Raw genomic sequence first — 27,910 nt, forward strand, 5'->3', positions numbered from 1 at the left:
AAAAGCGTTTTGAATGAAGATGTGTAGAGGCAACGCAATGATATTTGTCGGGGTGTTATTTAGTCTTTTTTTAATTCTCATGCCAAGAACGTGGAACTGCGTTGCTTCCAGAAACAGTAAAACACTAAAAAGTAGTCTGAATATCAGAATAAATAAAAATCTAACTAGCATCTTAATCGAGGCGGGTTCTAACAACCGCAAAAATGTCGATCAGGTTTCATCGTCAGTAAATAAATCTACTGCTGCAAAGACCACGGCTACAATTGCACCGAAAACTACCCGTGTACCGAAAACTACGACAACAGCAAGTTTCCACACTGAAGACTTGAATGAGAGTATCGATAAGAATGTTGAGAGAAGAGTCTGGAACAAACACGTTAAAAATGAACCCCTGGAACTAGGTGAGGTTTCCGCGATGTTTTTCACTTGTCATGAACTTTACATCCAAACCCATGTCTATATAATACAGTGCTCTATCTTTCGCAATTAGACTTAGGCTACAGTAGAAGATGCATGTTTTAGGTATTGGTATATTCATTATTTGTACACGGAAAGCATAACTTAGTAGATCACCTCTTTGTTTGCACAAAATGATTTTTTCTTCCGGACAATACATTATGCATTTCTTGACACCAAAACATACTTTAACTTGGTTGTCCTAATCGTCTGTAGGCTTTTTCGACCTAATCCAGTCATAGCCTTTTACGTAGGCTACTTTCCACTTGACTATTTGTCTTTATGAGGCTGTTTTCCAGTCGCACATTTGTTGAATGCTGGCATGATTTAAATCCGTTTCCGGATTGTGGTTACATTTGAATAACCGCGCGGTTCATAATTCCAACTCCCACTGCGTAGCTGCTACTTTTAAAACGGTCTCCATGTGTAGACATGATTGAGGCTTCCTTCCTTCATACGAATCTCGATGCTGCATAGGCTAATTTGTTCCGTGCATTTTACAGAGACACAGTTACAAAAATTGTAGGGTCATAATTTGGCCAACAGCATGAATCCATGGACCCAACCTGCCTTGTGTCATCATCCAGGCTGGTGGTGTAATAGTGTGGGGAATGTTTTCTCCATACACTTTGGGCTTGTTAATACCAATCAATCATCGCTTCAATGACACAACCTATTTGAGTATTGTTGCTGACCTTGTGCATCCCTTCATGGAGAGAATGTACCCAATTTATAATTCCAGTATTATAATGCACCATGCCACAATGCAAAAGTAATCTCAACCTGGTTTCATGAACATGACAATGAGTTCAATTTTCTTCAGTGGCCTTCCCAGTCACACGATCTGAATCTAATAGAACATCTTTGGGATGTGGTTGAACAAGAGATTTGCAACATGAATGTGAATTAAATAGAATCTCAAAGGAATGTTGTGGAATCCATGCCACAAAGAATTGAAGCTCTTTTGAGAGCAAAGGGAGGCCCTACCCAGTATTAGTATAGTGTTCTAATAAAGTGCTCAGTGAGTGTACATAACATAAAGGTTACAAAGTGCATGAATTGACACCAGAAAGGGAAAATGAGAGCGCTTCATATATAAAATGCCATCTTGGGGTTTCCAGAATCCAGAGCGACTACATTGTGTTTAACCCACCACTATTAAATCTGGGAATGTTTCCAGAATGTCCCCTGTATAGCAGTAATGTGTTTTGGTCTCTACTGTAGCTTCAAGCCCTGCAAACTCGTATATTCTGTTCTGTCCATTTGTGAAGCTGGACACTACTGAGCCTGTTACAAATACGAGGTTACAATAGACATTTAAAAATAGCCAAATGTGCCTACTCGTCGTAATCCTGTATAAATGGTCTTGGTGTGTTTTTCCAAAGAGAGGTCTCTTTAGTTGGATGCACCTAGAATTTATAAACCAGCTATTTAAGAGCCATTTACTTATAACCTGCTTCAGTATATTGATATATATTATATAATATTATATTATATGTATATATATATATATATTGATATTTGATTTCTCATTGTCTGGAAAGCTTTAAACCAAAAACTTTGATAAGACATACAGTCCATGATAAATTAGATTATTATTATTACTCACATTACATTACATAATAGCCTTGAGATTAACCAGTGATAGTTTCAGAAAACAGTTCTGGGAACCCTTTAAGAGGCCACTAAACCGCCATCCATGTACTCTGACAACTGTACAGGAATGCCCCTGTGGTTCGCACAGCTGCGGAGTTGAAACAGAGGTCATTAAAACATCTCTCCCTCTCTCTCTTTGTTCCCTTTCTCCCTGACTCTCCCATTTCCTGTTTTGAATTCTAATTAAAATGTAAGTATACTTTATTGAAAATGAATTGCAGTAATGCTTCAATTTACTTAATGGCAGCAATGATAATAACAATAGCTGTAAACAGAACAGTAGCAAATGCTTGGTGACTAATAATAATGGAGTAGTAATTATATTTTTTCTTCATTTCACTTTCCTCACAAAGCAGTGTGTGTGTGTGTGTGTGTGTGTGTGTGTGTGTGTGTGTGTGTGTGTGTGAGAGAGTTAGTGAGTGTGTGAACCACCTCAATACCTCTTACAAAATGCTAATTTGGCTTCAGAAGTCAGTCTTATACTGGCCAACTCGTATATAATTTCATGATAGATTTCCCTTTCCAAATCACATTAGACCTTATTTTAAAGTGGCTAAGTCCTGCAGGATCCTATTATAAATAGTCTAAATCTTTGAATAAATTGAATAGATCTTTTTCAAAAAAATGACTGAATTCCATAGGGCCCTAGCTAGAGTAAAGTGTTCATTCTCAGCTATGAAGCTGTCATAGGTATTTATTTGTGGGGGACCCTTGTGTCATTGCACATACACAAAGGAGTGCATGGATCAAACAGTATCTGTAATATGTCTGGTGTGACATACAGGTACACTGAGTTCTCTCTGTCTACAGTCTGTTTCCAAATCGCTCTGATAATCTTATAGAGTGAAGGCAGGATCTTCAAACAGGAAAATGTCTTGCTATTAAATCATTGAGCCTCATGCAAGAACCACTCGTTTGAACAAATTTGTTCTTCAATCGCTTAAATCTCTTAAAATGAGTAATTTAAGAGAACTTGGCGCATTCACCAATGTTCTGTTACTTACACATTTTCAATATATACGAGTGGTCCTGACCTGTCGTGCGAGTGATGTAAACAAGTGTCTTGCAGTGCATGTGAGGCACACTGAACTTTGAAACTAGGTCTTCCAGATGAAGTGAATCAAAATTCAGCAACTGCATTGTTTATTTCTCGCCTCAAATATTTTCAGAAACATATTTCAGTAGACTGTTTTGGAGAAAAAAGACCAAGTTTATGAAAGGTCCACTATATTATTAAACGAAGGAACTGCAGTCTGCTCAATCAGTTATCAGTCATTCCTTGTTTTTGTAATCCCGTTGGCCATGTATCCAACGGAACCCACCTACAGTACCGTGTATACTGTATTATAACAGACATCTTCATTTAGGACAGTTGTCTGAAGTTAGGTGCCTTTATTAGGTGCTTTTATTGTTTGAACAAAGTAAGAAATTCATGAAAGGAGTAAGAAAATGTGCTTGCATGAGGCCCATTGTCATGAAAATTTCAGTTTTTCAAATTTCAGTTCAACTGCAAACTTTCATTGAAATTTGTTTCTTGAATGCTTTGTATGAGTCATACCTGCTCTCTCTCTCTCTCTCTCTCTCTCTCTCTCTCTCTCTCTCTCTCTCTCTCTCTCTCTCTCTCTCTCTCTCTCTCTCTCTCTCTCTCTCAGAGTGTCCTCCTCTGGGTCTGGAGTCCCTGCGTGTTAAAGATAGAGACCTGCGGGCCTCCTCCTATAAGAGGCGAGGACTTGGCCCGCACAGGGGCCGCCTAAACATCCAGGTGGGGGCCCAGGCTGGGGGGATTAACTAACAATACAGTGCAGCTGGATCCCTGGAATACAGAGCCTGTATTGTGTTGTTTAAACCAGTGGTGTTTTTACATTGTAGTCTGGCATTGAAGATGGTGACATCTATGATGGGGCATGGTGTGCCCAGTATAAGGACCAGAACCAGTGGCTGGAGCTGGATGCCCACCGCCTCACCCTCTTCACCGGTGTCATCCTACAAGGTCGCAGCTCTATTTGGAGGTGAGTGGGACCGAACCATGTCTCTACCCAGTAGTTGCCTATTCTCACATATTCCATGTTATTTACCTGCCTGTTTCATTACAATAAATTACATTGCATTACAGGCATTTGGCAGGCCAGAGAGACATACTACAAAGTGCATAACCATAACCTGGGACAAGTGCACTGAAATACCTAGAGGGAAGTTCCCAGTGCTAGAAGTGACCACATATGTAGATGATTGGGTTAATGAGTAGCACTATGGTATGGCAGTTCAGCATGCTTGCTTTGTGGGGGAGCAATGTTGAAAAGATGTTGACTGAACACTGTCTCCATGTTATCTCACAGCTGGGACTGGGTGGAAACCTACAAGGTACAGCTGAGTAATGACTCCTTGGCGTGGAAGCCCACAATGAATGGGACAGTTGAGGTGGTGAGTCCCTTTGTTGGAGGAATGTGAGGCAGGATGGGATGGTGGTTCCTACTTCCTAGGGTGCCTTTATTCCATAATTCACATTAGTAGTACCCATACAATGGTGCTGAACAGGATCAACAGGCTATTTATCATTTAACATCTGTATCAATATCAGACCTGGGTCAAATATGTGATTGTTTTGTCTTCTGTGTTCGATTGGTGCAATTGAGCCAACCAAGAGGACCAGAAGGCAGGGTTTCATAGGCTCCAATACACCAGAGAAGCTCAGTAAAGTGTAAAAAATTGTTTGATTCCAAAACATTACGTATTTGTCCGGAGCAATATCACGGTTTTGACAAAATAATTGAACGTGAGTTCAACATATTTTGTTGTATTTTTTTTTTTTTTGAGAGTATTAGGTGCGAACACACTGCTTAACCGGTTCATGTGGAGATATGTGCATTTCATGGAAGGTATTGACCTGCAATGGTTGACCTGTTAACACTTTTGATGTTACCTGGTTACATGACTGCACTTCACACCAATCAAACATGTTCAGTATGAGCTGTTGGTTCTCCCTGAATCAGTTTCATTGCATATAATAATTGCTACTGATGTATTGTGAATATACTGAATGAGCCAGAGGCAGCAAGCCTATTTGAACTGTCTGAAAAAGGTATGCTGTTAGCAACTCGACCATTCCCTCTGCTGGGTTTGATACTGTAGCTTTCTACTTGGCATGCAGCATCCAGCGAACCACTAGCACAGCACTACTATGGTGTCATCAATGCCCAGTAGTGAGCCGAAAGGTGTACTCCTCTGCCCTCCACTCCCAGAGGGCACACAAGCTGAGGCCAGGTCCTCTAGTGCCAGCTTGTAGTGGATCCTCTGTGGGCACAGACTGCTCCTCTGTCTCTAGCATGCTGGGGGGGGCAAGGTGTTTAACATTAAATGCTTCTCTGAACAATGTACGTCATTGTAGCTAAAGGGTATCTTAGCAGGTGGATTTTAAAATCAACCGCAAAATAAGATAAATTACAAGAAGGTAAACGGTTCAAAACAATGCTTATTTTGTGCCCATTTCGGATAAGTAATCTGTTTTTACTACTACACTTGCAGTAAAAAGAGTTCCTTTTGGAACTATTTTTCTGAGAATATACTTTATTTAAGTTTGTAGGTAGGCTAATCGGCAAAGAGCGTGTTTTTGCTTGGCCGGGAATCCAATGGGAGTTCACATTATCTTTTGAGCATGGCCAGTTCAGTGTCTGTCAGTGGCGTTGGTCCTCTGCAGGTGTTTGTGGGGAACGAGGATGCTGAGACGCCCGTGCTGGCCCTCTTGCCAGAGCCGATGGTGGCCCGCTACCTCCGCATCAACCCCCAAACCTGGTACGAGAATGGGACGGTGTGCCTGCGGGCCGAAGTGCTGGGCTGTGTCCTTCCAGGTACAGCCTGCCATGGTGTTAGCGAAATGGCAACATTGTAACTGTGTCACTGGCCCACCTCATCTGGCACCTGAGAAGAATTTTTGTAATAATAATGACATTGTAACAGAAATTGAATGTTGTTAGGACATGAAGGCCAATTTATAGTCCAGTGACAGAGTACCCGTTCAACTGAAACTGCAAGCCCTTCATGAATGTTTAGTTGTCGACCAATGTAGACTGTGAGTATAAACACACTCCCATCGTCCAGAGTATAAACAAAATTTTTCTGGGTCCAACAACATTAATTGCATGTTGTCGGCCACAGTGACCCTCTGTCACTGGACTATAAACTGGACTTTAGAATATTCAGAATATTGCCACCACAACATAGATGTATCATCGCTGCAACATTCTTATAATGTCATTGTCCCGTAACTACAATGTCTAGGCACTCTTTGGATCTGCGGCACTGGCATTATACAGTAAGTACATTGAGGAGCACCCATTACTCATGCATACACAGGCTCTTGTTCAAGTACAGCAGAAAACCAGTAAACAACTTATTAGTGAGGTTTTAAGAGACCCACTAATGGTTCACAGATCTTAGTTTGAGAACCTGAGTTATAGGTAATAATCATAGCAGTATCGCAGGATAAATGCTCACACAGTTTCAGTGTCTCTGGCATTGTGGACTGTTTGCATTGGCTGTAGTGATGCCTTTTTGTGTTCCCTCCTTCCCCCCTTTAGAACCAAAAACTGTCTACACTGTAGAGGCAGAGCAAGGCTCAGAGGACAAGCTGGACTTCAAGCATCACAACTACAAAGAGATTAGGAAGGTGAGAGACTTTTTTATGTTCTTCTACAATTCTCAGTGTCTCCATTTAGGCTTATGAGTTGTGTTCAATCAGATTTAATTGTTATTAGTTTTTGCATTGATTCATGTCAAATATTTTGAGCATTGTAAGCTGCCCTTTGTATTTGCTGCTCTTCTAAGTAGACTGCTTTGTCTGAGGAATTCAAAGTTTGAAAGTCCCGTCCCACCGCTGGCCACATCTTGATGCTCCTGATTGACAGTCAGAGACCTTAAGCCAGTGCGTGAGGTTTGTGAGGATCATTGATTCCTAGTTAGTATTATTTCAGTTCTCTCACCTACACAGAGTTGGCATGCTGCCTCAACCAGCCCAGTGCCCAGTTTGTGGTAGACCTGACCATTATTACATAACTGGGGCAGCACTGAGGGCCCTCAGATGAAGGAGTACTTTGTAGAGTTCTCAGAGTAGTAGTGGGAGAGTGAATGGAGCTCCTGTCCATAATAGTGTTCTCTCATTTTTCTTCTCCCAAATTTTAGAAGCTCCGATCGTGTCCCTCATGTTATTGAGGTGTCATCAACACCCCAGGAAAGCAGCACAGCAGCCGAACAGTGCTACTGATGTAGTCATTGCAAACTAATGGCCACATGCCACAGAGTTTTACAGGAGACATGCTGGAGAGCATGTGTACTGTGGAGCCAAGTCATGGTGAGCGCTTTTACCAGCTGAACCAGAAGGGAGCCATAGACACTATCAGTGATAACAGACAATAGCTTTGTGATGTATGGAGTGCGCAAAGGCCCCACTCCCAGGACAACAACATAGACACTCCTTGTGCCCCCTGAGCTTCAGTGGGCCCTTCCTCTCTGTGCTCACACAGCTCATGAAGGCGGTTCATGAGGAATGTCCTGACATCACGCGAATCTACAGCATTGGGAAAAGCCACATGGGCCTCAAGCTGTATGTCATGGAGATCTCTGACAACCCGGGCAAACACGAACTGGGTGAGTGAAATGTGTGTGTGTGTGTGTGTGTGTGTGTGTGTGTGTGTGTGTGTGTGTGTGGGGTGGGGGTTATGATAGTTTACCCTATTGACATGGTGTCATCTGGGATAATTGTCTCCTGTCAGGGAACTGCATTAAAGGAGACCTTAGGTTTCAAGAGGGAGTCAGTCTTTTTTATTTCTCAAGGGAATTAATACAGGGCATGTCCAATTTACAGAGACACTCACAAATTACCAGTGGCAATAAGCATTTGTTTTGAAGACCTGAAACCTGGTAGTAATCCAATCTATTTAAGAACTCCAGTCTATTTTGGCAGTGTGCAGGCCAGGCAGTTGTAGCTTTCTTGATCAGTTGTAGTGAACTGATGGCACTGTCAGGAAAGTAATTCCTCATTCACCATTTGGCCATAGGAAACTTCAAAGGGCTAGCTAGCAGTGGTCTGCAGATAAGAAAAGCAGCAGGAACTGGGGGTCAGACAATAGGGGTGTTAAGGTGTGTGTGTCTCTGCGGGCATGTGAGTGTGTGCGTGTGCGTGTGTGTGTCTGTCTCAATGCGGATGGCCTTGCAAACTTCACGCTGGTGTCTCTCATACGATTAAGATTCCGTAGCTTAAAAATAGTTAATTCACCTACAACCTAGACTAATTTGGGGATTCTAGATCAGCCCTGCTGGGATATTTTTCCTTTCTCCGTGGAATCAAATGCAGGACAATGAAGAACACACGGGCAACTTCTCTTAAGACATTTCAAGTTTAATACAATGCACAAGGGAGAGACAAACACAGAGCATTCGGGCAGTCTGTTCTGAGAATTTCTCTACAGACTTCAGCATGTGGAATGGTTAAGTACAGTCTGGCCATGACAAAGAGTTGGGTAGTGGCCTGAACGGAGGCATGTGGTCTCGCCTCTCCGTGGAAGATTCTGGGCCATAACTGTTGGCATGTTTGATTTTGTGTATTTTGTATGTTTGACTTTGTGTATTTTGCTTTGCCACTGGAGTAATTTTTGCTTTTTGTATGTGTGATTTTTTAAAATTGTGCCTGTTAAAATAAACCCATATAGTTTTTATTTATTTATGTATTTATTTATCTTTGTCTCATGGGTGGGGGTGTTATGTTCCCCTGTGTTAGAGCCTCTGCATGTGCAGCCAATCAGGCACCTTTTTAAGTCCTGTGTATATTATAGTTTTAGCGTTTAAGTGTTTTGTTCAGTTTGGTGGCAATTATTTTAGGTTATGGTCCATCATTTTCCCGCATGGTATGTTGGTAGAGTTGAGCCAAAACAGTATGTAAATAAAAATTAATGTATAAAGCCAAGGCTACTAAACTGCCAAAATGGCGAGAGGTGGTTATATCTGATGGTACTGAGTTAATTGTTGTATTGGTAGTAAAGGAAAATCATGGGAAATCTCTACCACTGCTCGCTCAGTGACTAAAAATGTATTATATTATTATATATATTATATATTTTGTGTATTAATATGTATTATAATGCCAGTTCTGTGTTATGGATAAGCCTAAAAGATTAGTATAAAAAACTGATTTTTTATTCATTGTCCATCAACTTAATTAATTGTCCATAGACTTAACATAAGGAGACACAGTGTTGAAATCATGCTAATCTAAAGTTGTAAATTAACATGAGAATAATGAGACCGTTATGTTCAGCAAATTTTGTCTTTGGTTGAGAAAATTGAGAAAGTTGAGAATTTAGTAGGGTTTTATTGAGGGCTGAAAACAGTAGTATAGCAGTCATTTTTGATTGGTTGAAAAGGTATAAGGGTCGAGAGTGCAGGGGTGTGGGAATTTTTGTGTCAGAGCTAGTGGATGTGCACTGATGTATCAGCAAGTGGTAGAATTCATAGTTTGTAGTGTTGGTAGTGGGCTGGGTAGGTCAAACGTGTTGTTGGACATCAAGGAGCCCAGTGTAAAGCTCCAGTTTCATCAGTCCCGTAAGAAGTTTAATATATGTCGAAGCAAAAAAAAGGTATACAAAGTACAGTAGTTTATGGCTGATATCAGGCAGTGACATCCAACTGTACAGTAGCATTTACTCCCTAACCAGATCCAGACTCGGTATTAAAGCCTGAATGGATCCTGTGTCCATGAACCTTGAATGGGGAGGGGGAAGGAGGGAAAGGAGTGGGGGTAGCGGTGGTTGGCCTGGAAGGTTTAAAAACAACCCAGCGATCTCCCGCTTTCTGAACAGGCTTGTATTGTCTGCTCACTTCCCCGCTAAGATGGAAGCTGATCTCTAGCCAAGGGGGTGTAAGCATTTAAGCATGTGCCTGCTCCCAGTTCATAGTCCCATAAATCCATCACCTTTTCAGCTTGGGTTTTTTAAGTCAGCAGTCATGTAAAACTCCTGTGTAAGCCGTGTAGCATTAAGCAGGATTGTGAAACATTGCAAAGTTTTGTTCAATAATACTCATTTGAGCATCTTGAGCCAATACAAAAGCATCTCCTTGAGTTCTCAGTTTTGTTTCTCACAGTTCATTGTTGAGCTCATTGTCAGGAGTCTCGTAATAGGAATCGCATGAGCTGGCTATGGACAGCAATAATGAATGTTTCTTTAGCTAGAATTACTTTACAATGTCACACAACTTAATGGACATTTAATATATTCATCGTACAGCTCAAGGAATGTGGTCCTCGGAGATCTGGGGCAAAAATACTCTAGATCAACAATGGCACGTTTACCCCTGGGTGTTAAAGTCTTCTAGTTCGTGCTTGTTTTCTTGTGGTCTGGAACTGAATATGAGCAACTGCACCACATTTAAGAGCAGAGGTACGGCTTTCAAATGCGGCTTTATCATGCATCTGGATAGGGATGAACATTGATCCCAAACCGACATCGCCAGACTCTGGGCTTGCAAAAGCCAATTACGCATCGGTTTACATTGGCACAGTCAGGATCTGATCATTTATGCACCACATTGTGGTGCCATAACCATCGAGCAGCCCCAGGTGCCTGTATCTGATGTCTTTATACACATCTTAATATTCTGTTTTGTGATGGCAATAATGTGCTGCTGTATTAAAAGCTGAGCATGTTGGCGCTTTATTAATCCAACTGTATTTTGAGGGAAATCCAACATAATTCAAGCCAAGCTATGTGCTCTAGTTCTTCACAATGTTGGGGGGAGGCAGCTGCAGTTATCAGGTAAGTGTTGCATTTCAAACCTCTTTGTAAATGTGTACGACCAGGAGGTTCTGTCTTAGAGGCATAAAGCTTCCTCCGTTTTACATCACTAACTCTAACTGACATGTTAGAAGGGTGGACTCTGTGCTCTGGGTGAGAGATGGCCAAATCTATGCTGGAATGATTTGTTTATTAATTTATCTTAAGGGGTCAGAAGAATATATTATATTACCATGAATATGTGATGAATTTAATGATGGGTAAATGAGATGAAATTGTATGCTACAAGAATTGGACTGCCTTCTGACTATGGGATGGCATGTAGGTACTACAGTAGGTTCACTTTAAACAATATTGCAGCTAATCGATTTGTGGTTTTATTGAAGAAGGCAGTCCAAAAGCAAAGATCTAATCTAATCCCCCCCATATGCAATATATTCAGCAATCAGGTGCTGAAAAAAGGGTTATAAATAATCGCGACACCAATATTTAGAAAAAAATATTACTCTGTAGTACAACTATATTTCTAACATAGTATATTTTATATTATTCTAAAATAATAATTTATTCAAGCATGTGAATAGACGTTTATGGACTATGGATCAGCAGCCTGTTGCACCAGTATAACTTCAGTTAAAACGTAGGCTAGGTTGAATGTAAATTCATAGTTACGACATATTCAGCGTGGTATAAGCTTGGCTTTTCTTATCATTCTTACGCTGATGACACCCAACTCTTCATTTCCTTCCCCCCCGACTCCCAAGTCACCACTCAGATCTCTGCCTGCTTGGCTGATATTTCTGCGTGGATGACTTCCCACCACCTGAAGCTCAACCTTGCCAAAACTGAGCTCCTCTACATCCCTGCTAAGTCCTCTCCGTCAATCGACATCTCACTGACTGTTGTGGACTTTGTAGTTTCCTCCTCCCGTATGGCAAAGAATCTTGGGGTGACTCTTGATAACTGCCTCACCCTGGCTCCACAAGTGTCCTCCACTGCCAGAACCTGCAAGTTCTTTCTGTATAATATATGCCGTATCCGTCATCTCCTGACTGAGAAAGCCACCCAGCTCCTAGTCCAGGCACTCGTTATTTCCCGCCTGGATTACTGCAACTCCCTCCTAGCCAGTCTCCCAGCGTGCGCCGTCAAGCCCCTCCAGCTGGTCCAGAATGCTGCAGCCCGCCTGATCACCAGTCAGCCCAGGTCGGCTCATGTCACCCGCTTCTCATTGGCCTCCACTGGCTTCCCATTGCCGCACGCATCCGATTCAAGGCTCTAGTGTTGGCATTTCAGGCTGCTAAGGGGACTGCCCCACCTTACATACAATCCCTGATCACTTCCTACTCCCCAGCTAGACCACTCCGGTCTGCCAGCTCTGGTCGCCTTATGGTTCCCTCTCTACGTGCACCTGGCGGTCGAGCTGCACGTTCACGCCTGTTTTCCGTTCTAGTTCCTCAGTGGTGGAATGACTTGATTTCCCCCGCCCCGCCCCCCCCTTTCTGATACCCCCCCCCAAAAAAAAAAAGTTTGCACTTATGATGACGACTATATGTTTAGAACAGCATTCCATGTGTATTTTCCTTTTTCTGGATGTGATGCTTTGACTTGTGGTAGAACCTATGCACTTGTATGTCGCTTTGGATTAAAAGCGTCTGCCAAATGACAAAAATGTAAATGTAAAATAAGCTAGCAGCGCATTCTCCACGATAGATGACCCCTTTCATTTGTATGATGACATTGCACTCGTGCTTTCGTTTTTGGCGACCGGATACAGAAAATAACCAACCTTCTCTCTTGAGTACAGAAATACATTACTATATAAATTCTAAGAGACAATAATAAGAATAACACTTTATTTCAGTTGTTGGAGAGCAATATGCAAAATGTTGGAGAGCCTTGTAAAGGCAGACGAGTGAATCGTTCAACCACGGGTGGGCCGGATAAGCAAAGCTGGCGGGCTGTACCTGCACTGCAGGCTGGATGGGCGAGCCTGCTGAGTGCTGATTGACATGGGCGCCACCATCTCCCCCGTGCAGCCAGGGACACTCCCAAACACCATCTTGGAACCAACAACCACCCAACTGCAGGGCAAAAACTGGGTATGCGGGGCAAGAAAACGGTGAACGTAGAAGTCGGGAGGCAAAGAGTAAGGATCGAGTTCTGGCTGGCTGACGTCAGCGATGCATGCATCATTGGCCTGGACTTACTGGCCTGCTGGGGTGCCGTTGTCAACACCGGCAATGGCATTCTCTCCATCGGCTCGTCCACCTTTACCCTCCACTCCGCCCCAAAGAAAAAGCGGCTGTTGAATCCCAGGAAGTGCCAGCTGCCTTCCTAGGGCACATCGTGAGTGAGCGAGGGGTAGCCCCCAACCCAGCTAAGGTGACTGCTGTGAAGGACTGGCCGACCCCGGCGAATGTGGGTGAGATGCGCAGCTTCCTGGGGCTGGCAAGGTATTACCGCCGGTTCGTGCGGGACTTTGCATCAATCGCTAGCTTTCTCCACCGCCTCACCGACAAGCACCAACCCTTCCACTGGACTGACGAGTGTGCAACAGCCTTTGCTCGGATTAGGACGGCCCTCACCCAGGCCCCTGTGCTAGCGTATCCTGATGTGCATCGCCCCTTCATCGTCGACACTGATGCCAGCAACGTTGGACTGGCGGCCGTCCTCTCCCAGGAAGACAGAAACGGAGAAAGAGTGGTCACATACTACAGCCGTGCCCTGAGCCGGGCAGAGCGAAACTACTGTGTCACACTACGTGAACTGCTAGCTGTTGTCAGGGCACTCCCTCATTTCCGACCCTACCTACAAGGCAGTCACTTCCGCCTCCGCACCAGCCATGCCTCGCTCACCTGACTGATGAACTTCGAGCATCCAGAAGGCCAAGTAGAACACTGGATAGAAGCGCTGCAGGAATACGACTTCTGAAAGGAACATCGCGCTGGGCGTCACCATGGCAATGCTGATGCCCTCTCCCATCGCCCCTGTGCCGAACTGGACTGCAGGCATTGTCAACGTCAGGAAGAGCCAAGCAGAGCCGGAAGTGGTGGTCGCCAATTCCATCAGCGAAGCAAAGGAGTGGCTGTCCCTCTCCAATCAGGAACTGAGGGATGGTCAGGAGGCCGACGCTACTCTATGAAAGGTGAGGGGCTGGATCGAAGCAGGGGGACCACCGACCTGGGCTGAAGTCTCAGCCGAAGGGCCCAAACTTACTGCAGCCAGTGGAGAAACCTCGAACTGTGGGACGGGCTGGCTTATAGACGTTGGCAGGTGCCCGGGCTGGAGAGCACCCTCCTCCATCTTCTCGTCCCTTGTGCACTCCGCTCCCAAGTCCTTGGACTGGTTCACGGCTCAGTGGGGGCAGGCCACTTCGAGAACAGCAAGACTCTGAGGCACCTGAGGGGGCGTTTCTACTGGCCGGGGTGCCGTTGCGACGTGGAGCTACATGTGCACTGCTGTGACTCCTGTACGTCATGAAAGGGACCTGCTCAGCGTTTCCACGCCCCGCTGCAATGCTATCTAGTGGGGGCCCCGATGGAGAGAGTGGGGGTGGACGTCCTCAGCCCCTTCCTCATTACCGAAGCTGGCAACCGCTACAGCCTTGTAGCCATGGACTACTTCACCAAGTGGACTGAAGCATATGCGGTGCCAGAACAAAGTGCTGTGACAACTGCTGAAAAGTTGGTTGAGGAAATGTTCACACGTTTCACGTTCCATGCCAAACTCCATAGCGACCAGGGACGCAACTTTGAGTCACAAGTGTTAGCTGATGTCTGCAAACGCCTGGGAGTAGTGAAGACTCGAACAACGCCACTCCACCCCAACGTCGCAGGTGCTGGCCATTCTAGCTGACCAGCACCAGCGAGACTGGGACTGCTATCTGCCCTTAGTCCTGTGGGCCTACCGAACTGCCGTACAGGAGTCCAGCTTGTGCACACCTGCTGATGTTCAGGAGAGAACTCCGGATGCCTGTCGACTTGGTGTTCGGGGCCCTGACTACAACCAGCGCTGCAAAGGGCAGACCATCGAACCAGGAGAAAAGGTCTGGATTCACTGCCCGGTGCACAAAAAAGGGTTGTCTCCAAAACTGCAGATGCACTGGCGGGGGCCTGGCGAGGTTATTCACCGCCTCAGTGAGGTAACATACCAGGCCGCCTGGTAGTGCTGCACCAAGACTGGCTTGCGCCGTTCCGGCCATATGCCTCTGAAGCAGCAGCGGGCGAACAAAACGATGGCCGCTCTGCTTTCTCCACCCCTCCAATGCCCGAAGACTGCTCCCCAGTCACCGGCCCCGGCAACAGAGGAGACCCCCTGACCATCTAAGGGACTTTGAGGTGGGCTGTCTAACTACTGCGGGGTCGTTGGAGACTGGAGGCCCCTTGAGTGGGGGCTATGTGACGATTCTGCCTCCTCAAAGTTGCCGTGAGTGAATGTGACTATAATGTGAACGTCTATGTCTGTGTATGTCTATCTCCTTTTCTTTGTGTATGATGTGACGTGTGTGATTGGTCGTTGGCTGCTAAATGTTTGTAGGCAGCCATTGAGTATAATTAGAATAGAATAAATAGAATAAATTAGCTATCGTATTACCTGGCACTTGCTAGAAGGGCACGATACGCGAAAGTGATGTTTTTTAAACGTGTGTGATTGGTCTGTATTATAGAATCATCACAATGCAATGTTTTTGGCTTACAGTCAATTTTGCTAAGATGTAGCCTAAATATGAATTATTATATAACTTATATATCATTATATAACCGAACAGACACAGCTCTAGTTTTAAACTAACTAGTTACAGCGTAACATTTAGTGTAAAATTGCCAAATGCATTACACAGATATATCCAGAGCGACTTACGTTGTACATTTATATTTTAAGTTGCTCCAGATAGGACTGTCTGCCAAATGACGGTGATGGGTATTGTTAGTTGTGAAGTAAACTACTACAGTAAGGAGACAGATGAAATGTTGCTTTTTTTCACGTTTGGATTGTAGCTCCCAAGCTGCAATGTGACTTTGACAGGTTCTTTGATCTCTTTTGTGGCATTCATCAGCAGCAAATTCCACTCTTCCACTTTTTTCGGAACAGTGTCCAGCTATTTTAGCTAAGTAGGCTACTTCAAGTTAGTCTACTACAGAGGTGCACAACTCCGGTCCTTGAGGGCCGTTCTGCGTGCTGATTCTTGTTCCAACCAATTATTTTCATTTCCGTTTTCAAGCAAATTGCTTATTATTACTCTTTACCTGGTAACATTATAAGGCGGAAATGATTAACATCTGGCATTATCACTCAGGGCGCTGGTCAGCTTGCTGGCTTCCTCTGGTATTGTGGCAAAATGTGGTGTCGTGAGCCACGGACTCCTTGCCGAGCTCAGACCTCACGTTCCCACGAGCAGTACCTCACAATGAGGTGTCTCGGGGACGAACTCAAGTACTCCGAACGTCCTGGAGCCCTGGTAAGTTCTACTGAACTTCCAGCCCAGTCTCGAAGTGAAGGGTGTGATGCAAATCTGGTAATCGATGTCCTGTATTCAATGTATTCCTCTAAAGACTCTTTATCACATATGATTATAGTAAGATATACTTTATTATAATCAATCAAAAGAATAGAGTTATACAGATTACAGTGTACATATCATCTTTTGCAGTTTGCTAATCACATGCAAGTTACATATACCCCTCTTAGCTCTTTCTAAATTACCTTTCCACCACGATGTTTAAAAATCAAGGTACACCCTTCCTATATCCATCCTCTTTGGCCTTAGCCTTATCCTATAGCTCCCCCTTCTTGACGTTTAAAAAGAAACTATTCCTAGAATATTATATTTATCTAAATATGATAACTTCTCTACATTTTTCTACTTTATATAGTACCCTAATGAGAAATAAAAGATATATAAAAGTAAACTTATAATATGTTACTTTTCCTACTTCTACAAGTAATATAGATTATAATTACCACTCCAGCTTGGTTATAGTTGTTCTGCGTGGCTCTTTCTTCACCAGCTCGTAGATATCTTCTGAAGCCAAATTCTGGGATCCTGCTCTAAGGTCTAAAAGCTTATTCCTTATATATCTTTTTTGCATACAAAAGTGTACCTTTTTTGATAAGAAATGCCCCCATTATGTCAAGCGGGAAGACATTTTTCTCTTATATAACCTGTTTTTTAATGATCATATGAATTATTTCTGTTTTTCCAATTGTCATTTTCTCATACCTCAAAAGAAATGTCCCCAATATTTTATTTCATGGGCCCCTCTGGTTTGGGAATTTCCACCATCTTAATATACGAGTGGAAAAACACTAGCCCTTATGTTGTTTTTAATGAACCGATTCATCACTGGTGTCTGTGTCAGTTTCATAATCTCTCCTTGACTTCCTCCAAACTTTGATCTCATGCAAGCCAGACGTTAAAGCCTGCCACCATCTCAACACCCTCTTCAGGTGCCCCTTTTTGTGGCGCCTTAAGGGATCTACAAAGGTCATCCAGCTAATAGCTGAGTGTAATTCATCATTTAACTCCTCTATAGTCAGTCCTTTAAATCTATTCGATAAATTATTTGTGTTATCCTCAGGGAGGCCCTTGAAGCCTCTTAATTTTCTTTCGGTATTGACGTCCTTGCCATTTTCCTTATCTCTTTTACATTTTTCAATCTCCTCCTGCTCTTTGATTTCCCAATTATCTTCATTGTCTTTCTCATCCTGTTTTTTTAACCAGGCCTCGTGCTCCTCCCCTGTAGGAGCCAGCCCACACGTGTCAACCAAGTATGTTATCACATCTATCGTCTCCTTGAATGCAAAACTCCCTGGGTCTCCAATTTTCCGTTCTGCGTGTTCAGCATCTTCCATGGTCATGCTAGAACACATTCTACGCATGGCCTCAGTCAGGCCTTTAGCCTTGCTCTCTAAAACCCTGAATCTAAGTCCTCTGACTTCAGACTCCTCAGTATCCATATACGGTTGTACATTTATCTTGTACCATATACTTCTCCTCTTACGGGAGCTTTTACTCCTACCCCATTGGCGTGTGCGAGGGGTTAACAATGCATTCCTGCCTAACCCATCTTCTGTCAATCTCTCATCAGGAGGGCCTAGGGCCGGGTCCTCGACAGTGGCTGTACAGTAATTTAACCCAGGAGCATGCACCATTAACCCCTACTATCTCCGCTCCCATATGGGCAGGAGCCTGTGGGTGAAGACTCAGGCCTCCAGCCGTAAAACTCGCTACGACGGGGCAACATCCTTTACGGCACGGGAAGGTTTCAGAGGGCGCGGCCTGTTGGGCCCATTATTCCCTTCGACCCCCCTTTCTTACTCCCTCCCTCTCAGATCTCCCTCTTCCTCAGTCACTAAATGATATGTACAGCACTGGATGTTTCATGACAAAGTCAGTTTAGATAATATTCATGTTTGGTATTATTCTGATTGTTTCAGTGCGACTGGTGCAATGGTTTTATTTCTGCAACAGCAAACCCTGGACATCATAACCAACGAGGAACCAGGGAGAAATTGTGTGGAGCTCTGCCCCAGTGAAAGCCATGTGCCTCAACCCCCCTGCATTCCCTGGGGAGGCGTGGCTCCAAATCACAGATGGGTGACCCATTTTTAGGGTTAACATCAAAGGCCAGATTTTGGATTTAAGGACAGTAAACTAAGCAATCTGGGAGAATGCAATCAGCCTCCCGTGCACACAGTGCACGTAATTTCTATGTACAGGGTGTCTGTAGCCAGACTCCCGTATATAGCTTTTATTACCAGGTATGACTTTTAAGACTCCGTAATTTGGTTTCCTTCTAATGTTTTATATTGTATTTGGAACTAGTGTGTAATCACGTATATAACTGCCTGGTAAAATAAATTGTTAAAACTTGATCTGTTTGGTTTTCCTTACTGACACTTAATGTTATACAGGGAATGCTTGGTTTACCCCCTCAAACTGGTCTAGGGAGGATGATTATTTCCACTTACTGTATCACGGCGTATAGCACCCGTAGACCTATGTTGGTAAATCCCTCGCCTCCACATGGTAGTTCATTCATGTCGAGCACAGCCGTAGCTATGTTGGTCTGCTTGGGTCCCTAGGCTGTAAACAGATATACCCAAGATTAGCTATTTCTGCGACCTCTGTAATGACTACAGATAGCTAGTCAGTTTGTGAGACGTGCACATAACGCGCGATGTGACATGCGGTGGTACCAGCAGAGGATTGTTCAGCGAGTTCTTCTCAGTACAGGATTCCTATGGCGATCAAGTCAAAATTATAAATAAGACATCCACCAAATGTGGACAACTAATCTAAATTATTATTCTAATGGAGTCAGATAAATGAAGGTGAATATATTGGCCCTATTGTGGAGATTCTTGGTCAGCCCGGACCAGTAAAGAGCGGAAGGCAGAGTGGTACTACTGCCTTTGTATCGTGGTTTATTTATTGGCTGATCTAGAATCTCTGCATAGGGGCCACTGATTTTTATCCCTATTAGTATTCTTTCAGCAACACCAGAAGGACAAGCACGCTGATACCTTCAGCCCTCGCTAAATTCCGTCGTTGGGTTAGCGTGGGGTTTTGCTTTTTTTGGATGGCAATGAATAATACTTAATGAATTTTAATGCTGAGGAGTGGCATCCGCTGCCAATGGTCCGGCTCTTTTTTTAATACTCATAAGATGCAATTAATTTTAAATTTTCAGCTTCAGTTGCAGAGAGACCGACATTTCAATATTTACAATAAATAATTGACCTTCTGCTTAGTCTACATAATCCTTGGCAGGATGTCTGAGTGTTCCGGCCTTCTCTGCATCCCTACAGGTGAACCAGAGTTTCGCTATGTGGCGGGGATGCATGGCAACGAGGTCCTGGGTCGGGAGCTGGTCCTGAACCTGATGCAGTACCTTTGTGCTGAATACAAGAGGGGCGACCAGCGCATAGTCCGTCTGGTGAAGGAGACCCGCATCCACCTACTGCCCTCCATGAACCCCGATGGCTATGAGATGGCCTATAAGAAGGTACAAATGGGGTCCTGCCCTATATAGGGTCAATGATGATGGTTTCCATCAGTGTCCTGTGGAAGGGCCCTGTTCTCAGAGGTCTCTACTTCTCAGCACCTTGTCAGTTGTTTAAACACACAAGTAAATGTTCTGCTGTTGTTTTCTCAGTACAGCATTAGCAACGTTTCCTATTATCTTGCATATTATTCAAGGTCAAATATAAAATTGATGATATATAAAATATATTTGATTTTTTATCATTCTTGGTCTCTAAGAGTCTAGTCTCAGCAGGCAGCCACGTGAGCTTCCGAGAGCATACATAAAGCTTGTTAGTGGTCAGTAAGTTATTGGAACGATAAGCCCAGAGCCAGCTCTAACCTCATCCATTACCTTCAACCCCCCCAGGGCTCTGAGCTTGCCGGGTGGGCGTTTGGTCGTTACAGCTATGAAGGGATTGACATGAACCACAATTTTGCTGACCTCAACTCCATTATGTGGGATGCCATGGAAAGGGAGTCAGACAAGTCCAAGCTAATCAACCACTACTTCCCTATCCCAGAGTACTACATGTCTGAAGAGGCCTTCGTAAGTGCCAGCAGTGCCACAGAAGTCCAAATCCTCCTTCTTCATTTTGTTATGCAACTAACTTAATTGTTACAGTGATTGGTTATGGCTATCCAAGCTGATAAAATGGGTAGCCTTTCTGCTCTGCTGTGGTCTGATCTTTCAATGGGCTTCAGTGGCCTGGCAAGTAGGACATCATTATTAGGACAAAGCCTCCTCTCAAGCTCGCTGTTGTAGAAATACTTTGGTACCACTTCTCAGGTTGCCGCAGAAACCCGTGCCGTCATCCACTGGATGAAGAGCATCCCTTTTGTGCTGAGTGCAAACTTGCACGGGGGGGAGCTAGTGGTCACCTATCCCTTTGACATGACCCGTGACTGGGCCCCACATGAGCACACGCCTACCCCAGATGACAGCTTCTTCCGCTGGCTGGCCACGGTCTATGCCAGTACTAACCACGTCATGTCCAACCCTGACCGCAGGACATGTCACCATGACGACTTCCTGCGCCACAACAACATCATCAATGGCGCAAACTGGCACACTGTCCCAGGCAGTGAGTATCAGACCGCTATACCCTTTTACACTACCAGACCAGAATTACCAAATTCATAATATAAGAATAATAATTATAATCATAATAATCATTATAATATAGAGATTGTAGGATCGTGTCCCAGGTGGTTGTGCCCTTGAGAGACATACTTAACCTCGATTACTTCAGTGTACTGTATGTCCAGCTGTGTAAATATATCAAGTGTTGTAAGTTGCTCAGCATAAGAGCATCTGCAAAATGCCTGTAATGTAGTGTAGTAGTAATTTAGCACATTTAATTCCCAAAAATACTAATAACATATTCATTTTATATTGTTAGGCCATGGTGACTGTATGCTACTGAAATTTGTAGTATTTAATGCAGTATTTTCCTTCTTCAGAAATGTACAGGACTTGACACCAGTATCATTACGAAATTTGCTATTTTATTATTTTATGTAACTAACGCAACTTACCTGCAGGCATGAATGACTTCAGCTACCTGCACACCAACTGCTTTGAGGTAACGGTGGAGCTCTCCTGTGACAAGTTCCCCCATGCCAGCGAGCTGTCCATTGAGTGGGAGAACAACAAGGAGTCCCTTCTGATCTACATGGAGCAGGTCAGCGCCTCCTCCTTCCTGACTGTGCTCATATTCTGGGCTGGTGTTTTTTCCCGATCTGTCATTGGGGTGGTTTCTCCCACAGATATTGCTTGTTTTTACATCTTACTCTTTTAGAAGGCCTGAACAACATTGGGGAGTTGGGAGTATTTAGGAATGAATAGGTGACATTTTAACCCTTTTGTATTTTTTTTAAGGTCAGTGTTACAGAACATTAAACATTCAGTTAAGAACATTGTAATCACATATTTGTGATCTCACTCCGCAACCCTTGGTGGAGTAGGTTGATTAGAATAGGGTTGTTTTTTTTTGGGTTTTTTTGTATGTCGCAGAAGTCGTATTGGCTTAGTGAATTTCTATCGTACATTTCTATCGACTTCCGGAGCAAAAAATGAATATTTTTCTAAATGCTATGAAATAAATGATAACATTTGAATGTGTGTTTGTTTATGAAAAAATTATTCATCCAAATTTTTTAGTAAAATAAAAATTCTGCGTAGAATCAGTAAAAGATGTCAAAGTATTAAACAGCAGCTCAGATCACAGATGGTGACAGAGACAGAGACGGTTATGGGAATCTCCAATTCATTTTTTATTTCATTTCAGATACATGGGTCAAACAATATATTTAAGAAAAAAAACCCAGTTTGGAACATCTTTATGAAGAAAGAGACCACTGGTGTATGTTTGGGATGTCATACTATCGTTTGATGTTTTCTGTTTCTTGTCATGTGTTTGTATCTCGTGTCCCCTCTCTTTCTGTAGACCTGTAATTCATTCATTTATTTCACTTGTGCCTCCTGTTCCTCGCCCTTGCACCTGATTATCATTTCAGTTCATTGGTCTGTGCATATATAGCCGTGTGTCTGCGTTAGTTCCCTGCCAGATTGTAATGTGTTCTTTCCAGCGCTTTTCTAATAATCTGTTTTGTGTATCGACCTGCTTTGTGTACCCTGACCTCCATCTCTTGGATTTTCCTTCTGTGTGATTTTTCAAACTTGGACTGGACTTTCAGTTTTTGATTTCTGGATCTGTACTGTAAGCCAGTCATAAGTAACATTTGGTCTCATGCGCTGGTCAGCTTGCTGACTTCCCCCTCCTGGAGCATACATTGTTAGCCCCCACCGTTGGCACACATGCCTGTGGGGGAGAGCTAGAGAAGGATTCTTAGAGGCGCCTTCTTGGGCCCTGGGGGCCCCCTTTTCTCACATTCCAGAACAGGAATATTGGAGATGGTATAAAGATGTTTCATGATAATCCCAGGTCAGAATATAGTGATGTTTGGTGTTATTCTGATTGGTTCAGTGTGACTGGTGTAATGGTCTAGTTCTTGTAACAGTCTACCGTTGATATCATAACCATTCAGGAGCCGAGGGGAAACTGGGCAAAAGCTGTCTCTGTAGAAGCCATGTGTTTTAGCCCCCTGCCTGGTGGGCCTGGCTGTAAATTATAGATGGGTGACTCACTTTTAGGGTCAAGAACTAAGGCCTGGATTTTGGAGATAAGGAGAAGATACCAAACAGTCTGGGATGTCTCCTTTCCTTTCATTCACCCAAATAAGGTTTATCCAAAAGGTATATTACCATGAGAGGCACAAAGACATATTTACAGCATAATGCAGTTATCATGAAAACTCCCAACTACAGCATTCATAGATATGATGGGGCGGCCTGTAGCATAGTGGTTAAGGTCAGGAAGGGCTGCCATTTCTGAGGGGCCTGAGAGCTGGGGTTTATGGTAAATAGACCCGGTAACACCTTGAAAACATTGCCCATGTGATCCTTGTATTATTGCATTAAGTCTTATGTAATGGTAACAGGAATTGCATGTAAAATGGATAATCAGGAGGGAAGTTTCATGATAACTGCAACATAATAAAACATAAGGGTAATCTGTTTGGTATGGATGTGATCTGATAAAATCAAGGAATCGGATGAGAGACATTTCATACCAAATGGAATTTAATAAACTATAGTTTCAGTATCCCAAGGGAAAACCTACACGTCCTCTCTTGGTAATCATCTCATTTTCCCTACTCAACAACCCCCAACGGTGGGGGTCTAAATTCCAGATTTGACCACCCCTCCAGGTTGATTTATGGCACTGCCGCCTGGTTTCAAACATATGATTTGGCATAAAAGCAGACAGGGAGACAGACCAATCTGGGAAGATCGTATTCGACTTCCCACACAGCATATTGTACGTGTATGTAAGTATCAGGAAGATCGTATTCGACTTTCCACACGGCATATTCTATACTCTGTGTTTGTGTGTAGTCCAAGCAGGCTAGGTATGATTATTTACTCTATTTCTATTCTTAATTTGTGTATTTTGTACTTGATTGTGATATTCTAAAGCTAATAACCTACCTGTCTGCGAATAAACTATTTTGTTTGGAACTTGCATGATCTCCATGACTCTAATTCATCTTGTACCTTTTCAGCAGAAGTTACAACTGAATACTCAGGGGGAAATGGTGGCCAAAGACCGACCGATCGGCGGGGCGGTAGACCTGTGGTAGTTCTAAGCTGTGCGGCCAGCAATTTCTGTCCCTTAAAGGGTCGGAGGACGCACGGCTCTTGTAATCTGGTGCAAAGGGAACCCATGGGCGTTACGGCGCTGGTTCCTGCCAAATTAGCTCTAAGGAGCCCAGTTAATGCTACGCCGACCTGGGCTCGCAACTATCATGGCAGGTTTGTATGTATTGTGTTGACTGGACCCTCAGCCTCTGAGTTCTCCACCGAACTGAGATTTCAGCAGTAATGCTAATCCCGGGAGCATCTATTGAGTAATGGTGGCGCAGGTACAAGTCGAATGTAATCACTCCCGAGGTCCGCGTAAGTTGCAAACCCAAATTTCTAAATTATATTTTAAATGGAGTCAGATAAACGAGTAAAACTATAGTAACCACTAAGCGTACAATACGGCCCCGTTTGAGAACAGAGAATATTAAGAATTGTACTGATCCGTTTCTGGCCAGCTATAAGCGGGATATGGGGCAGGTCAATCCATATCCGACCCATGGCAACGGACCCAGTATATTCTTAAACATAATTGTGCTCTGTTCTTGTACGGAGGATAATAATTAACCCAACTAATGTTCTCCCAGCAACGCCAGAAGGACAAGCACGCAAAACCCCCTTCGGCCCCCGCTAAATTCCGTCATTGGGTTAGCTGTGGGGTTTTACAGTACCTTTGCCCTGTAGGATTGCCTTTCTGTGTTTGGACTCTTGCTTGTTACATTGACTACGACTACGATGTAACAAGCAAGAGTCCAAGCAAGAAATTACCTGAGTTATATCTGTCTGCCTGCAATTGACCACAGCCTGTCTGATGTGCCCTGAGCTCAATAAACACACCTATTCTGCTTATTTCCTGGTTGCACTTGGTTCGTCTGTCCTGTCATGGGATCATTGCCTTGTTGTGGGATGAAGCACCATCCAATGAGTTTGGCGGCAACTGGTTGAACTTGAGCAGAAAAGATGCTTCTGTACAATTAAGAATTAATTATACTGCTGCTATCAGCAGTTACATTATCAATGTACCATCTCTCTAACAAGTCAATCTTGACCTTGTGGAACTCTGCAGGCTCTTTTAGGTACTACTTAGTGAACTGTAACCTGGCCATCCTGTTTTTGCAGCTAATTAGTGGTTTGTAACTTACAGTGTAGATATCATCCGAAGAGTCTCTAACACATCCAAGCCTGCCTGTACTGTGATCTGTTGGACAGGTGTTTCCTTATGGTGAAAATTATTTGGTCATCAACTGTAAATCGTCCTGGCCCATCAGTCCCTTTGCAATTACTAAGTCCACCAGTTTTCTCTTTCTTTTTAATAATGTTCCAAACAGTTTTTGGTAAGCCTATTATTTGGCCTATGACTGACTGTTTTCATTCCAATTTGTTGGAGTACATATTTATAGAAATGATGATTTAAACATTAGATACATTCAGCCTCCCAGTGTAAAAACTAAGGAAATAAATCATAAAAACGAAATGTTTGCCTTTTGCCAAAAGCCTCTTTGAGAGAGTGTTTGAATCTTAACCAATATGCCCAGTGGTGAGTACATGCTGTTTGAACTACATTAGACATTAGACTACATGAGAGCAGATGGATGTTAGCGTTAGGGCTGATCAATTTCATTGTCTTTTGAGGCTCTTGGCAAATGCAAACATTTAACTTAAAACATAGTTTTTGTGATTAATATTATAATCACATGTGTGATCTTACACCTAAAAGGGTTAGTATTTAGAATTTAGTGTTTTTCATTAATATTTGTGCTCAAAAAAGAATGCAAGTGACCACTGCAAATAAGCGCATGATTTCCTGCCTTTGCAAGACCAAATTTTTCTCCACTCTTCCCAAAGGTTCACCGTGGAATCAAGGGCTTAGTGATGGACAAAGACACCAGGGTCGGCATAGCCGATGCCATCATCCAAGTGGACGACATTGACCACCACATGAGATCAGGTACGTCTCTTCCAGCATTTGGTGGCGTGACGCTCAGGGGCAGATCCACTAAAATCCACTTGAGTCTCAAGCTCAGACATTGTTGCCAATGCTGTGAACACAATCCAAGCCATATTATGAACTCACTCACTAAAGCATTTAACCATGCCCGAAAGCACAAGATCAAGACAAATGAAAATAGGTGTAATGTTGGGGAAACATCATGGTCCAACATCAGGACCAGTAAAAAGTCACCAATTCAGCAGATAATCTTAATGCAACGCTATTGGCTATTGTAATATTAAGTAATATAAAGTAGTTCTGGGTTGGTTCTTGACTTTGAGATATTCAGGGCTAAACTATAAAAACATCAGGCGTTTAAAAAATGTTTTATTTTAATATATCTTTTGTATACACTGTACGTACACATGTGTTTTGTCTCAAATATCTGAATGGTACAAGCCTCTTCTTTAATTTAAGTCATCAACCGTGTATGTTCACTTTTATAGGACTATTACAAAATAGGTGGAAATTTCCCTCTAGGGGGGGCAAAGAGGTTTTCAAATAGACTGGTCCTAAGTACTGGCAGGTTTCAGGTCATCTTGAAAAATCCATGACATTTATGTGTGTCATGTGTGTCATCTTCTTTGCGAAATGGACACACCCTTTATTGAGCCTCATGTGCATAAATGTACCATTTATTTGGTGAAAATTTATACAGAACCACATTTAAATAGCCAGGCACCTGACCCCCAACCCCCTGAAGTGCAGTTATCTTTCCAAGCAGTGTAAATGTTTTGTGAATAGTACATCATTTTTCTGTAGTACTAGCAAGTTCAATAGGCATAATAGAATCACACTGTTTTTGTATATTCCATTTTTTTATGAGATAAGTGATCAGTTTTGTTAGTTTTCTCATTTCGTCCAGGTTTCCTTACTCAGATCACCCTTTCCCTACAGCGGCTGGTGGAGACTACTGGCGGCTGCTGAACCCAGGAGAATACGAGGTCACTGCAAGCGCTGAGGGCTACTACCCCGTCACACAGAGGTGCCGCGTGGAGTACTATCACTACCCTACCCTCTGCGACTTCCACCTCACCAAGACACTCAAGCAGAGGCTGATCGACATCCTGGCCAAGGGTGGCAAGATCCCAAACAGCGTGAAGAAGCGTCTGCACCAACTGCGGCTGCGCAGGCTGCATGCCAACACCCAGACCAGCAACCGGCGCCGGGCCCGGGGGCGCAGGGCAAGGGCCATCCGTCACTAAGCAGTGTGCAGTCTCTCTCTTCTGAGAGCCATTCAGGGCTGTCATTTCTTGTTTTCTGTCAACAGCACCGCTTCACGGACAGTGTCATCAAAAATATGCGTGCGCATTTTGGCAATGCAAGTACAATTCCGTTATTATGGAAACCAGTGTGATAGAGAGGGTGTTGGTTTTCAAAGTTCATAATTTCCAGGGCTGTCTTGGCATAAGATGAAATACTCCCCTCCAAAATAGATAACATTTTTAGCATGAGATGCATTGCCCTCATGCCCTATGTAAAGAATCACAATGTGACGGCATGAGATGGTGCCTGAAAGTCTGATTCTCACGGCAAAAGCGTGACAGTTGGCAACTCTGTATTTTTCTCAACCATTTTTGGAAGTTACTAAAATAACTTGGAAGACTAGCTGCTTCGCATAGTCACTCAGCTTGCTTTCCAACATAGGTCTGTTGCCAAAATGTGCGTGCATCTTTGTTACTGAACGTGCTTACTGTTTACAACTTTTTATGGGGTCTGTAGTGACTCTGAAAACAGTGATTCTCGGTACATTGCACCCTCAGACGGCTTTCTATGACTGGTGAAAACTAACATTC

General features: G+C 43.4%; 1 protein-coding gene across 2 annotated transcripts; it reads left to right on the top strand.

The window, feature by feature from the left end:
* On the top strand, nucleotides 1–27,460 carry LOC133134946 (probable carboxypeptidase X1). Of its 2 annotated transcripts, XM_061251576.1 has the most exons (13): nucleotides 1–401; nucleotides 3,765–3,874; nucleotides 3,982–4,121; nucleotides 4,449–4,533; nucleotides 5,807–5,957; nucleotides 6,687–6,775; nucleotides 7,629–7,752; nucleotides 19,704–19,900; nucleotides 20,288–20,467; nucleotides 20,708–21,002; nucleotides 21,463–21,602; nucleotides 25,970–26,072; nucleotides 27,012–27,460. In XM_061251576.1, the coding sequence occupies exons 1-13, from the start codon at nucleotides 14–16 to the stop codon at nucleotides 27,317–27,319; spliced, it is 2,310 nt and encodes a 769-aa protein (XP_061107560.1). In that variant the 5' UTR covers nucleotides 1–13; the 3' UTR covers nucleotides 27,320–27,460. The 2 variants fall into 2 exon arrangements, with proteins under 2 accessions (XP_061107560.1, XP_061107561.1); XM_061251577.1 differs by lacking the exon at nucleotides 3,765–3,874 and having other exon boundaries at nucleotides 305–401.
* The last annotated feature ends 450 nt before the right edge of the window (nucleotides 27,461–27,910 follow it).

The sequence above is a fragment of the Conger conger genome, chromosome 8, assembly GCF_963514075.1.
Source record: "Conger conger chromosome 8, fConCon1.1, whole genome shotgun sequence".
Taxonomy (NCBI): Eukaryota; Metazoa; Chordata; class Actinopteri; order Anguilliformes; family Congridae; genus Conger; species Conger conger.